This window comes from Abramis brama, assembly GCF_963993115.1.
Source record: "Abramis brama genome assembly, chromosome: 9".
NCBI classification, from domain to species: Eukaryota; Metazoa; Chordata; class Actinopteri; order Cypriniformes; family Leuciscidae; genus Abramis; species Abramis brama.
The window spans coordinates 9,229,620-9,244,957 of record NC_139971.1 but is presented as its reverse complement, the minus strand read 5'-3'; the positions used below and the strand labels follow the sequence as shown (position 1 = coordinate 9,244,957).

General features: G+C 35.8%; 1 protein-coding gene across 5 annotated transcripts in view; it reads right to left on the bottom strand.

Moving 5' to 3' along the window:
- Nucleotides 1-15,338, bottom strand: part of vaspb (vasodilator stimulated phosphoprotein b) — a 49,994-nt gene that overhangs the window by 3,561 nt on the left and 31,095 nt on the right. For 2 of the 5 annotated variants that reach the window (XM_084123640.1, XM_084123638.1), the window contains 8 exons: nucleotides 15,284-15,338; nucleotides 13,133-13,260; nucleotides 12,484-12,740; nucleotides 11,319-11,470; nucleotides 6,523-6,580; nucleotides 5,911-5,938; nucleotides 5,789-5,828; nucleotides 5,531-5,587 (listed from right to left, as the gene is read on the bottom strand). The exon at nucleotides 15,284-15,338 is cut by the window's right edge. In XM_084123640.1, the coding sequence (XP_083979766.1) occupies nucleotides 5,531-5,587; nucleotides 5,789-5,828; nucleotides 5,911-5,938; nucleotides 6,523-6,580; nucleotides 11,319-11,470; nucleotides 12,484-12,740; nucleotides 13,133-13,260; nucleotides 15,284-15,338 (775 nt within the window). Of the gene's footprint in view, nucleotides 1-3,164; nucleotides 3,299-5,530; nucleotides 5,588-5,788; nucleotides 5,829-5,910; nucleotides 5,939-6,522; nucleotides 6,581-11,318; nucleotides 11,471-12,483; nucleotides 12,741-13,132; nucleotides 13,261-15,283 lie in introns of those variants that run through there. The other 3 variants (XM_084123642.1, XM_084123639.1, XM_084123641.1) reach the window with 2 other exon arrangements.

Genomic DNA, 15,338 nt, shown 5'->3' with positions numbered 1-15,338 from the left:
CGGTGGCCTGGGTATGATTTGGCACCTTGTTTGTATTTACCTATTCATTCTTACTTTATTTTATTAATATATAATATAATATAATATAATATAATATAATATAATATACATTTTACATGGTACAGTAGCCTAGGCAGCCACAACCACGAGATCCCAGGCAGTTCATTTTCAGTGCAGCAGAACGGGGGTGGTAGCGCTTTTCAAGATCCTTCACGGGAATCTAGAATAACGATAAAAATTATAGCTAGCCTACTAAGCAAAAATATAGAAAAAATAAGCATATTTTCCTATTTTCATATTTTTAAAGGTTTTTAGCTCTCGTTTGTAGGCTAATACAATATTTAATGTCTATAGTGCTGATTCATTATCGAATGGCGAATTTAATGTGCTCGAATAAATAAATAAAAAACAAGCTGGGCAATGTGCCAAACGTAGCTATGAAGGACTAAAAATGACAGAACGAATAAAAGTAAAAGTAGAAAGAAAGAAATAAATGCAGAAATAATAGTGAAAATAAATACATTTTGGTAATATAAATGGCTATTTCTGTATTTTTACATGTATTTATTTATTTATTTATGCATTTCTATATGTATTTATTTATGTATTTATACATTTATTTATATATTTATGTATTTATATATTTATTTATTTATATATGTATTTATTTATACATTTATTTATTCCTACATTTATTTATTTCTGTATTTCCACATTTCTACATTTATTTATTTCTGTATTTCCACATTTCTACATTTATTTTTCCCTGCGCATGTATGCTAATTGACCAATGGCTAAGCCACGCCCCCAAACGCGATGAGCCAATCACAGTACGCATAGCTATCCCAATACACTCGGACATTCTCTGCTTCCTCGTCCATTGCAATGCATTGCGGTTATCAGTTTTCATTCGTTTTTATGTTTTTTTCTTGTCATTTTGGTTTTTAAACAGCGTGTGTGTGTGATTTTGGTTGGGTGACAGTTGTAGGTTACAGTTTGACAAGAGTTTACAGTTTGACAAAAGCACAATGTTGTGTTTTACACAAATATAAGTAGGCTAAACAACTTATTATGTCCTGTATGAACAAAATGGAGTATGTTTTTATGTTTCCACTGTTCGATCACGCCCGCTCTCTGACACACACACAACACACACACACACACAGACACACACACAAAAACACATTCCAGCAATGCAATCTTGACATCGCAGCCTGTTCATTATTGAGCGTCAAATTCGCACTTTGAGCGTCAAATTCGCGCGTATCCGCGTCTAGTTCGACGCTTGAACATTTTGAATCCAAAGCGAATAGGACACGCGTATAAAGCGAGCGTTTGAAGCGAAATAGCACCAAACTATAACGTTTACACTGTGAACTGTAAATCTTTGTTCTGGAGCTGAAGCTTATCGACCTTCTCAACAATAAAATTATTAATATAACCCTCCAATGCATATTTAAGGCCCTTTTGGTGACATCGAGATGATATATAATCTTTCTGTCTCCAAAAAATCATCAATTGACTCCTGTGAAATGTCTCCTTCTGTGACAGCTGCCAAAACGCCTGTTACCGAATGTTGACTGTTTGTCCGAGTGAGTGGAGGGGGCGTGGTTAGCCATTGGTCAATTAGCATACATGCGCAGGGAAAAATAAATGTAGAAATGTGGAAATACAGAAATAAATAAATGTAGAAATGTGGAAATACAGAAATAAATAAATGTAGAAATGTGGAAATACAGAAATAAATAAATGTAGAAATGTGGAAATACAGAAATAAATAAATGTAGGAATAAATAAATGTATAAATAAATACATATATAAATATATAAATAAATAAATATATAAATACATAAATATATAAATAAATGTATAAATACATAAATAAATACATATAAAAATGCATAAATAAATAAATAAATACATGTAAAAATACAGAAATAGCCATTTATAATAACAAAATGTATTTATTTTCACTATTATTTCTGCATTTATTTATTTATTTCTACTTTTATTTATTTATTTATTTATTTTTCGTTCTGTCATTTTTAGTCCTTCATACGTAGCAAGGTATTTCTGTTTATTTATTGAAAATAAATAAATATTATTGCTCTTGATTTGCAGCACCATAGTTAACTATAGCCTAGTATCGCCTCATGCTCATATCCTGGCGAACTGCTTCTATTGTAATGAACAGACTAGAGTTCTACAACTGTGCTAGATTTAATGGCATTTTACGGGAACAAGAAGCGGTGTAGAGCTAAAGCACACAGAAGCTCAAGCGGATGCCGTGGTAACGAACAATGCCCGCTATAGTGAAAACATCTGCATCTTTATTGTATTGTAGGCTATTACAAACGAGAGCTAAAAACCTAACAAAAATTTTCTATATTTTCGCTTGGTAGTATTTTTATTAATAAGGTCAATACAAACAGGGCAATGTGCCAAATCATACCCAGGCCACCGGGATTTCACTTTTACCGGCTGCTCCCGATGGCCGGTCCGAGACTGCCTTATAATTTAGTAGGCTACACGTAGACTATTAGCCTAATAATAAAAGTTATGGCACTTCGGGTGAAAAATGTTGTCCTGTGTTCCGTCTTTTAAACTTCTCCTCAAACGTGCATGCAGTGTAAATAAAGCAGTTACATCAATGAAATGATAGTAAAGTTAGTCCACGGCCACACCCCCATGCTAATGGTACCGCCCACGGCGCATATTACAAGACGAAAAATGGAAAAATAGAAAATAGGTTAGATTTCATTTATTCAAATGTTTGTTTCTGAAGTCACAATTTAGCAAAAGTAAAATTGAAAAAGGGGAGAAAAAGGCAAATATCCATTGATAATGTACTGGAAAAACAACAAAAAAAGAATGTCTGGTTTCAATTTTGCATTTTTGCATTTGCATTGTATGGTCTGAAAACTGAATTGTGAAGCGTTACACGGACCCATAAATACGACTGCAGTTCATTTCTATAGCTATGCATTTACTTTGAAAAAGTCGAAAGTGAATAACCATCCTTTTCCAATGTGAAGGAGGTTGTGGGAAATATTAGCAGGAAAAAAGTAAGGATACACACTTCAAAAATCCACTGGAAAAAGTGATAATCTGTGCACCTTTGAACAATTTGTGGGTGTTAATTCTAATCTTACATAATAATAAAAATTCTTTTTTTGAATGCAGCAAAGTAATGCTGTGGTTTTAGAATTGAAGTCAGGGATGTGGAGAGAGCTTTAATACGGGCTCTTACACAGATCTGCTGGAAACAGGAGTAATAAAGTCAGTAACATGGAGCCCCCTGTGGACAATAAGAGAATAGCAGCAGAATCAAAGCAATAAACCAAAGCCTGAAGATAAATGTAAAGAAGACCCTTAAATAAATCCTAATACTGTTGAAAAAAACATGTAATACTGTGACAGTGTTGCACAGCTCTACAGACACTACAGATAGCCAAAGAGTTTTCCAAAGCCCACGAGTTTATAGATGGCAAAACCAGCAAAGATGAAACAAAACAAGATCAGAAACTCAGATCCACTCCAGTCTCATGATGGGTCAAGTTAAGTCCAGTCTCCCTGAACAACCAACACTGCGTGCGTGCGTGCGTGTGTGTGTGTGTGTGTGTGTGTGTGTGTGTGGTTTTAAACAATCTGTTTAGAAGTTACAAGTTAGCTAAGTCTGGTCACTATGATAACTAATTTTGGGCATGTCCTCAACAAAAAAAGTGCTTCATAAAGTAAATGTTCCCTTTCATAGGGTCACTTGACACTGTATCTGTAGCTGACACTATGGGAACACTCTCCAGGTGTGACAATTTTCTGAAGCTCATACAGAATCTCACCAATTCATTGGCTAATGGTGCAAGCGCTGCACTATGAGGCAGTGCTCTACTAAATGCAGCGTCTCATTGTTGTGTTTTTAGAAATTATAACTAGTTGTAAAATGAATAGAGGTCTGTGCAATATTGGTATATTCCCATTAATACAACAGAAATACCGAGTACCATTTAAAAGTTTGAGAAATTAATATTTTTATTAAGCAAGGATGCATTAAAATTAGGGTTGTCAAAATTAATGTGTTAAATGGCATGCAAGTACTATTTTCTATTTTATAGCCGCTTCAGACAGCACTTGAAAGGACAAAAAAACTCAATTATGCAAACCGTTTTGTCGAGTATCCTCACAAGCAAGAGTTAAAAGAGTTAAATGAAGTCTTAAATGAACGTAAAGATGCGTGTCAGATCTGCGTCATGTGCAGAAGCGGCAGGTCTTAAAGTGACAGTGGCCTAATAAACCTGCTGCTGTCTGTGTCATTAATGTTAAAAAGGAAAATCATCCACTGCTCTTGACTGAATAACCTTTGTAGCTTTAATAAGGAGTATTCTATATTTAATGTATACTAGGCTATGCAGTGAAGACAATGAATTGTTTGATAACTTTATTCAATTTCTGTATACTTCCTACCTATCAGACGTACCTAAAAAACCTTAAAGCACTGTTAACGTGAAGGATACTTTTTTTGTGCATTTTGACATTTGCCTGACTGGGCCAAGAGAAAAAAAAATCCTTAGCGTTGAGCCTCGATATATTAAAGGCACAGTCAAATGTGACATTTATTATAATGGGTTTATGTGAAGATTGTTTCAAGTTCAATTAAATTAAAAGTTATTAATTTTTTTAATTTTAAAATTGAAATCTTTCAAATATATAGTAATGTTGAATGGCTACAACTGATTAATAGAGACATTCGCAGTATTGGTATCGATTAATCTGGCCTTCATTCAGATGCAAATAAACGAATATTTAAAATATACTGTCTTTATGTTGTTTCTACATTAATTTGGAGATTAAATATTACAAATATTTTAAAAACTTTAATTTTAAGGTGCAATTAATGACGATTAATTACAGAAAAATGTGAGATTAATTAGTTCATTTTTTTAATCATTTGACAGCACTAATCAGTGATGACTAATAGACAGTAAATTTATATTTCGAATAAAAGCTGATTTTTTAACTTACTATTCAAAGAATCCTGGAAAAAATATATTATAGTTTCTACAAAAATGTTAAGCAGTACAACTGTTTTTAACATTGATAATAAGAAATGTAAGGAGCCCTTAATGGGACATAGTGATGAAAAAAAAAATGAGATGGGAGGAAAAATAATGTCTTATAATGCGTTTGCGTTCTCGAGAAACGTTTCATTCGCCATTACCAAACGCAAAGTTTCTCGGGGGAATGTGAAACCGTTGCGAGAGAACGGTTTCAGGGGTTTCAGAACCCTTTAGGGGCTCAGAAGAAATGTTTCTTCAGCATCAAATCAGCACATTGCATCAAGCATCAAATCAGCATAATGGCTGCTAAAACATCAGCTTTGGAGTAGTAAGGAATAAATTGCATTTTAAAATATTTTGAAATAGAAATGCATGCATTGCATGTTTAGGTAAATGTGTGTGTGAAAAGCAGAGGAACCAGGCACGCTGACAGTGTTAGACCATAACCACATGAGAGCTTACTGTAGTAAAAGTACCTGGTAAGTGGGCTAGTGGAAGAGGGCGATTCCAGACTTCTGGGTGCCGAGTTAGTCCTGTTTGAGACATGTACTGTATATATACTTCACTTTAAACTACAGTGCCCTATGGACAGTCACACTGTCCATACTCACTCAACAGCTGGAGTTCTTCAAACACCAGACTAACGGAGATTGAGGTCTGTTACATGATTTAGACAAAAGTTTTCAATTCAATATTCAATACAGTTCAATATGTGTCTCTAAATGAGTGTTTACCTGGGCATGGTGGCGGATTTTTCCCATGGTCTCCTAAAGTCTGTTAATGAAAAATCACGGATGAGAAAAGACTGAGTATCTAAATGTCACAAATATCGATCACAAATGCATTGTATTCTTACCGCCTGGGCCTTGACTGTCGGAATCATCCTGAAGATCAACAGGTAAAGGAATAGTAAAGAGTAGAATTAAAGAGTGTTTCTACAGCATTCAATAATAGTGATGGTGTTTCAAGTCTAACTCAATTTTACTTACTTACATTTACAGTAATAGCAGCTATATTCCATCTCAAGTCTATGGACAAGCTCTATAAATCTTTTAAGACTTTTGCATGCACTTTAAATGGTTGATTTACAGGAAATTCTAAAAAAGAAAAAAATGCAGGATTTTCCCCTCAAAACCAGTTAAGCACAAACCCCGCCTCATTGCCTTGGTCAACTGAACACATAGTTTCCTGTTAAGAAAATTTCAGACTTTCAGAAAATTTTAGATGAATCTGATCCCGACAACCAGTAATGCTGTCTATCAGAATATGCTACCAATGCTATACTAAGGTTATGGTTATGGTTTAGGGTAGCATTGTGTAGGCAATCAGGACTGTGACTAACATAACTAATGACATTTTTAGAATCAGTGTGTTTGTGCTTAACTGTGGGAAAAATCATGCAAATGCTTTGTTTGGGAATTGACACATTTACCCATAATAAGCCTTAAAAGATAGAAGGTGTTCTTACATTACTGGGCTCTTCTGCTTTGGGAGGAGGCTTCTCCCCTTTATCGGTTGCTTTTCTCCTGTGTCAGCAGACACAACAACAATAGTTTTTTAAAAATAAAAATCAGTCATTTACAATAGATTTTAACACACAAGCCAAAGAAATATCATGGGTTATTTACAACTTAATATCTATAGATAGCATTAGTAGCAAGTCTTTAAAATAAAATGAAAGAAGCATTAACAGTAATAAATGTGGTGCAAGGATAAATTACTTGAATTAATAGTTGACCCAATTACTCATGCTTGTGTCATTCCAAACCAAGGCTTTCATTCAACTTTATTGACTAAAATAACTAGCTTCCGGCAGACGGCCGTACGCATCGATTTACGGTGGAAGACTGACCCCTGACCCGACGCACAATGTAATGATTAACGCAGAAGCTCAGAGGATAGAGCAAAACAAAACACCAGTCACGAATTAGAAGTCTAAAACGACAATTTTTAAAGAGAAATGTTGGAGGAGCTTGAGTTTGTTGCCCAGAATTGTTTGTTTGAACCACGAGAGGCGTCAAACCTTACGCTGCACCGCCCTACATCCTACGTCATACATCGTCCAGTGTTACTCTTTTGGCTGAAGTCGACTTATATTTTAGTCGATAAAGTTTTAAATATGGATATTTTTCTTACACGAACGCATCGCTTCACTTCAGAAGGCCTATATTAACCCCCCAGAGCCGTGTGGAGCACTTTTATCATGGATGGATGCACTTTGGTGGAACGTATGGATTATGTTTAGGAACATTTGTAACAACAAATGTGAGTAAATTATAGTTTTCATTTTTGGGTGAACTAACCCTTTAAGAGGGCATTTGTCAATTTACCCTAATAAATTAAATATTTATTTATAGAAATATCGCTCTTGTCTCAAAACATTTGTATTTAAAGGCCTTGCATATTTTGCAAGAAAATTATATAGTTTCTATAGATATAATCAACAACTTTAAATGAATTGTTTTATATTTCTCCATTGTTTTTCGTCTCCATTGTCATTCGCAATGCTTGATGGGATTGTAGTTATTTCCCTCATTATAGCCGTTAAGTATACAGTCTTGCACCTTTTTTTTTTGTCTGAATTTGAAATACTTTTTGCTTCAAATCAAAGTTTGTGATGTTATGATTCACATCATAGCTGGTTGGCTTAGTTCATGGCTTATTATAATGCTTTAACAAAGACTTTAAAATCCCTATGGGAAAAAATGAATGGAAAAATACTTCCCGAACCAGTGCTGGCGACGCACTAATGCACTCAATAAAGCTGAGTTCTGCACCTCGAATTACAGGAATTATGTCAGTAATGCAGAACAAGAAGTTCATCCACCTAGTCATGCCTCTTCACAGCTCAAATATGAAATATTTTTGTAATGAGCAATTCATTTAATGAGCAATTCATGTAAGTGCTTCACATTGCTGCTATTAAAGCCTCCAGCACCCTTTACATTTCAAGGTCATTACGAAAGTACTTCGATAAACAGCCATTTTGGAAACACCCCAGGCTGTTATTTTCTAATCACACAAGAACATCTTTCAGGTTGATCAGGGAAAGACAAAAAAATCCAAAACCAACTAACAAGACTAAATTGCAATAATGTAATTATCTGTTTAGCTTTACAGTATGTGGTCACTTTATGTATTTGAAATTAATTCAGAAACTGATAATCTGTTCTTATTTAGAACTGGTTCCACCTTTAAATAAATAAAAAATACCAGAACCAAATGTCTTTTGGTTCTTGAACATGTAGAATTGAATCGGTGGAACAACACTTCTACTGAATCTATGGAGTGAAACAGTGCAACCAGTGCTGAATAAATCTGTCTGATTCTTATTTTGTAAGTCAAAAACAAAGTATGAAGAGTGCAGCCCAGTTCAAATGACTCTTATGAGCTGGTTGAATGAAAGAAATACTGTTACTACATTTTTGTATGTTTAATATTTTTATTATGTATTTATTGTATTATATGTGTCCGTATGACTGGATTGCATTTATGGTGCCTCTAAAAAGGTCTGTTAAAAGTGATTAAATGTATCTGTAAACAGATACCTTTTGAAAGAGCTATATAGTATTTATTAGCAAAATAAACACAAGTTAGCGTAAGAACACTGATGAGAAATGGATGTCAATGGAGGAGAGGCTTCAGTACACTGAAGAGTAGAGCCCGACCGATATATCGGCGGGCCGATATTATCGGCCGATATTAGGCATTTTCCAAACTATCGGTATCGGCATTTATAACGGCCGATAAATGAATATTTAAAAAAAATAATAAAAGCGGACGAAACACCCTGCAACCATGTTATGAGTGTTGGCGCTGCATAGTTTGTCCACCAGAGCGCACTCTACAAGGAAGACTGCTAACATCAATGAGCTTGGAAATCACAACGAACTTATTCTGCCTAAATGAAGTAATGATTACTGTATTTATAACTAGCATATCTGTAGTTCCAGTCCCTGCATTGTAAAACGTAAGTTAGGCACGCGAGGAGTGAACATTTAGACATAGAGAAAAAGTATCAAACATAGCCTGTGCATAAAAGTTAGCTTTTCTTTTACACGTGTGTGAAATCCAAGTGTGCGTTACTGTAGGCGTAATTAACACATGGTTACCGAGTCGATCGTTCCCTGGGATGCGTTTTCATGAAAATCAAATGTAAAGAGTTTTATCTCTAAAAACAGATTAACGTTAGCTTATAACGCTAGTATATGGGGCACAGAGTAAGTAAAAGTAAAACGCTAGTTAATGCCACTAACAAGGCTCAAAATAGCCTCACACTAACACGGTAGCATAATGAGGGTCCCTACATGCAAACCGAAGCATTGAGAACTTTGTAAGTGTACAGACAGTTTAATAAGAAGATACTTTATAAAGACAGTACATTACGCGTTTACAGCCATTCGTCATCTTGGAAAACAGTCTCGACTAATCGAGTCACGAACGCCGTGCTAAGTGAGCTGGTCGATAGGAATTACGTTTGTGAAATCTAACGTAGCACGGCGTTCGTGACTCGACTAGTCGAGACTGTTTTCCTAGATGATGCCTGTAAACGCGTAATGTACGGTCTTTATAAAGTATCTTCTTATTAAACTGTCTGTACACTTACAAAGTTCTCAATGCTTCGGTTTGCATGTAGGGACCCTCATTATGCTACCGTGTTAGTGTGAGGCTATTTTGAGCCTTGTTAGTGGTATTAACTAGCGATTTACTTTCACTTACTCTGTGCCCCATATACTAGCGTTATAAGCTAACGTTAATCTGTTTTTAGAGATAAAACTATTTACATTCGATTTTCATGAAAACGCATCCCAGGGAACGATCGACTCGGTAACCATGTGTTAATTACCTCACATAATGTATTTAGTGCATCACTAAGTAGTAGATTTTAGAAGGCAGGCAGCAAATGATGATTGAAAATGGTTTGTTGTAGCTTGATGGAATAGATGGATAGAATTAGGAGTGACCTTTGTCTTGTTTAATAATAATACAAATAATAATTATTATTATCATCATCATTGATTTTTTTTCAATTATTACTGTCAATATTAATAATAATAGATGATTTTTTTGTTCAAAGGACTTTAAGTTTCATATCTTAAGTTTGTATTTGTAATATACATTATATTTATCAGAACTTTAATATATTCTGTTCTGTTGTGACAATAAAGTAAATTTTTTTTAAAATAAATTTATTTTTAAACTGCATTATATTATTTTAGTAAGGCTGAGGATTCTTAAATAACTACAAATAACTAATGTTAGGGAAAATCTGTTCATGTTTTGTTACGCGTTTCTGGATTTAAAAAAAAAAAATATATATATATATATCGGCCGATATATCGGAATATCGGATTTTTAAATCACCAAATATTTGTATCGGTATCGGCCTTAAAAATCCTTTATCGGTCGGGCTCTACTGAACAGCCAATCGGCTATTCTTCAACATATTTATCATTAAATATTCAGTTTGGATTGATCGTTTTGCGACAGGTAGGATTCTGTTTTGCTATTAATATCCGCAAACGGCGTTGTACTATCGTACAACTCTGACAGCAACTCAATGACGTTGAAGCAATATTGTGTTTGGTTATCAAGACACCAAGTTGGCCCAGTTTCATCTCATGGAAGAGCAGCAGAGTTTGATATCTTTCCATTTGAGAGAATCTTTTAATGTGACAGCTCAGTTCCTGCCCTTTTTTTACAATCTGAGATAGAGCTGATTATATTGTTATATTATATAATATACTCACGATTATATTGGTCAATTTGTTATTGTAATCACGATTATTTAACACGATTAGAACCAAAATCTTATATGAGCTTGCATATCTTACATAATCTTTTCACGATAGCAATATACATCAAGTATATTTTGTTGGAAATAAGATTCACGACAGTCACATTACATGATTTGACTGATTCCAGTGTTAAGGTGGGGAGAAAGTGCACTGCTTTAAAGGAAAGGAACGGAATGTGATCGGTCAGAATAATCGGTTTATCTCAATTACCATGTTATCATAATCGTTGGAGGCCCAAATTAAAATCGAAACTTAAATTCAATTAATCGCACAACCGTAATCTGAGGGACGAACTGAAATGATCGTGGTAACCGAGCCTGCTACTCATGCATCACATCATCAAGCTGTAAAAAAATTGCCGTCAAACTCCTTAAAACTGAGACATGTTCCAATGTTAATGGGGGGGATATGTTTGTGATCTTCACATTTACCGTATGCTTTTTTCTAATTTTTTTTTTTTACTGACCGTCGTGCTAGAATTGCGCTCATTTCTCCCATCAGGCCTCCTCCTCCTCCTCCGCTGGGCAGAGATACACTGCTGCGACTGCTGTCTGCTTTAGGAGCTGCCGCCACACTGACCGCAGCACTGCCTCCTCCAGCAGCAGCAGCAGCCTCATCCTGCAGGGGGAAGCACTGAGTCAAAAACAGCAGATAGCCATGAATGTGTGTGCAAAATGGGTAACACTTTATTTCACAGTGTCCTTGTTACGCATGTACTTACCATAGGAATAACAGTAAATTAGGCATAATTACATGCAACTAACCCTCAACCAAACCCTAATCCTACCCTAACCCTATATTAAGCACATGTAGTTGCTTAATATTACTCGGTACTTAAATATAGAATTACACTGTAACAATGACACCTTAAAATAAAGTGTAACCGCAAAATGTTATAGGAGTTCAGTCTCAACATTTCAACTACTGAACAAACTGAATAACATGTACATTTGTTTGTAATTTCATCTTTGTGAATGGATGTCTTATTTCATTATTCATCATTTCACGGTCTTCATAAAGTTCCACCAGGGGGAACATTAAGGCCTGTTCACACCAAGAACGATAACTATAAAGATAATTATATTAGCATCCACACTGATGCACCCATAAAGTTCTATTTATTATAAGAGTCATCTGCCTTTAAATGCTTTAGCTCATCAAAGTGGAGTGGATTCTGATTGGCTGTCAATGTATAATAATAATTTAAGGAAGAAACAATGAGCTCATTCAAGAAATGAATACTTGTTTGTATTGGTGCATGTTGATTCAGAGTTGATTGTCACCTTCTACCCTATTTCCACTGTCTACATAATTTTTGTAAACTTTTAGTACACAAGTTTTAGATTTGCCAGTAATTTATTCTCTGTTTCTCTATTTTCTGCTTCTACTTAATACACATTCCTGGTCTTTCAATTGCGCATGCATGATTCACAAGGGCACGTTATTCCACGCAAAAAAAAAAAGAAAAAAAAGTGTATCATTAAAAATGTGATAACCTTCTAGTTCTCTGAAAGGAATTTAATTTGTGGGTGACTCCACCAAGGCCAGAAATAATGTTACAAGGATGTGATACATTATTTCAACCTCTGGAAATTCTCTTATTGTGATTCTCATGTCACTCATTGTCTCACCTTGGCCACTTTGCGCAGTTTGGCAGCTGCCAGAGCAGCAGCGAGACCCCCGCCACCTGCTCCTCCTTCCCCACCTCCACCTCCTCCAGAAGAGGGCAGTGGAGGAGCAGGTGGAGGTGGAGCTCCTCCTCCTCCTCCTCCCATGGGGGGAGGCCCAGGTGGTGGTGGGGGTCCAGACGGAGGGGGCCCAGGGGGAGGTGGGGGTCCAGGGGGAGCCGGAGGGCCTCCAGGGGCCAGTGGTGGTGGAGGAGGAATGACTACAGTAGAACAACAGCACATCATTTACACACACACACACACACACAACAACAAATTACGTATTAATTAAATATATATAAGCTCAAAAATGGGGATAGACAGGTTTGTTTTGTAGGGGTGTGAATCGTCACTGGTCAATGAATACAAACAGTCAGATATATGAACTCTGATATTTTATCTGCTCCATGAAAGTACACAACTTAAGTCTGAACACAACAGACGACAGGAGCATTTAGAACTAATAAACACTAGTAAATACTAAAAACGCATGAAACTGTGTACTTGTGTAGTGTACTTAAGTTACAATAACGCTCACACACACACACACTCAGAAGACCGCAATAATCGATACACAGAGTTTCTCTGTTGAGGTGAAACACTTTCTACTGACCTGAAGCTGCTTGCCGTTCTCTTTCCTGTCGTTCTCTTTCTTGTCTTTCTCTTTCCTGTCGTTCTCTCTCTTGTCTTTCTCTTTCCTGTCTCTCCCTCTCTAGCTGCTCCAACCTCTGCTGTTCCAATCTGCAGGGGAAAACGTGTCAATAAGTCAATAAGCGAATAATTAAATCATAAAAAACGTCACATTTAAATAAATTTAAAAGAAAAACAATAAAACATTATGAAATAATATGAATATAATACATTCTTCCAAATGAAAGCCGAATCGAAACAGAAATATCGATTAATCGTCCACATTACGTACATCCAAGTGTAACGGATTATCAAAAAAGAAAAAATATAGGGTTGGTTCTATGCATTGGTTGTTGATTGGATGTTGAGACGAACGAGAGCTTTCAGGGTCAGGGTTTAAGCGGACTAAATGACTGGAGAAAACATACATACGTCACCAGAGAGTTCTGTCAATTTTCATCCGGAAGATCCAGTTATGACATTTTGATTAAATGTAATATTTTGTTTTAAATAAAACATATACACAAATAACTATTCACAATAAAACCTATAACATGCATTTAGAAAAGGCATAGGGTGAAAATATATCTTCTTTTGACACTGTTGCCAATGCAGTCACTGGGTTGAATCAGTGGGATGCAATTATTTGGTGGGAACTCCACCAAACTTATTTCTGAGAACTCTTAAATGAGCCTGTAAATATAAAACACTTTAAACACGCAACATTCATGCAAACGTACACGCATAAACATACATACTCTTTGAGGCACTTGCGAGACTGCAATGCCAAGTTTCATGTTGAGCCATTCAAAACATTTCAGTCAAGTCAAGACATGACTCATGAGTCAACAGGCTCCATGTAAAGTCTTTATCAAGGTAACCATAACAACAGACAGACAGAGAAAGAGATATGAGCGAGAGAGAGAGAGAGAGAGAGAGAGAGAGAGAGAGAGAGAGAGAGAGAGTGAGTGTGAGTGTGTGTTCTGGACTTAGTCTCATTCCAGAGTTTTCCTCTGCTGGCAGGGATATTGTCTCTTGAATGTTCTAATTAATTTTAAACTATTATTACCGCTATAAAATTGCTTTAAAAATCATTCACTGTACAATTTCCCTATACATAGGGTGATGTCAATGTGGACTGCCACAAACTTTTCTGCCACAAATATTTGTTCAAATAATGGCACAGTAACCTAAAATAGCTGTGCAGTAGTTATAAAAAGATGTCCATGAACAATTTAAATTGAGCCGGATTTAAATCAGAGCTGTGGCGTAACGGCTATCAGAATTAGTTGAGCTCTACTGCTCATGTGGGCAATGCAAGTTCGACTCTGACTTAATTTCCAAATCCTAATCTGTCAAGTCACCATTATTTTTATAGTACTTTATACAATACAGATTGTTTCAAAGCAGCTGTACAGTGATAAACAGTGAAATAATGATTCAATGACAAACAGTAAACAGTACTCAGTTGAAATCAGTTCAGTGTTGATTCAGTTTGGTTTAATAACTGTGTAAAGTTCACCAATAATGTAATAATTCAGTTCAGTTCATCTAGAAAACCGCTCTGGTGAAAACAGTGATGTCACTGTCCAGCTCAGTTCAGTTGTCATCCAATAGCGTCAGTGCATTTAGTAAATAATATTGCTGAATATTAAGTGTCCCCAAAAAGATTTTAAGTTTAAAAAGACACAAATGTTTCATTTTTTTTACCCTGTAGTATCCAGAAAGAAGAAGAGGATTTAAATGTCAGAAGACCTGACCCGGACTTTTGCCCCATCACTTCCGGGGCTCATGGAAAGCTGAAGACTTTAGCGTTAATACCAGTAAATCCCTTGAGAGTGTGTGCTTTGTTTGTTTGTTTGTTTGTTTGTTTGTTTGTTTGTTTGTGTGTGTGTGTGTGTGTGTGTGTGTGTGTGTGTGTGTGTGTGTGTGTGTGTGTGTGTGTGTGTGTGTGTGTGTGTGTGTGTGTGTGTGTGTGTGTGTGTGTGTGTGTGTGTGTGTGTGTATCTGTAAATGAGGTTAAAGATTGACCAAGGAAACAGCAAACAAAAACAAAATCACTTACTGAAAATACTGATAAAATAAAACCTGTCCAGTTCTTTGTTACACACATCAACAACAAATAAGTTTGTACCTTTTCTGTTGTTCCAGCTCTTCTGGTGATGGTCCATTGGACACGGGCCGTGTGG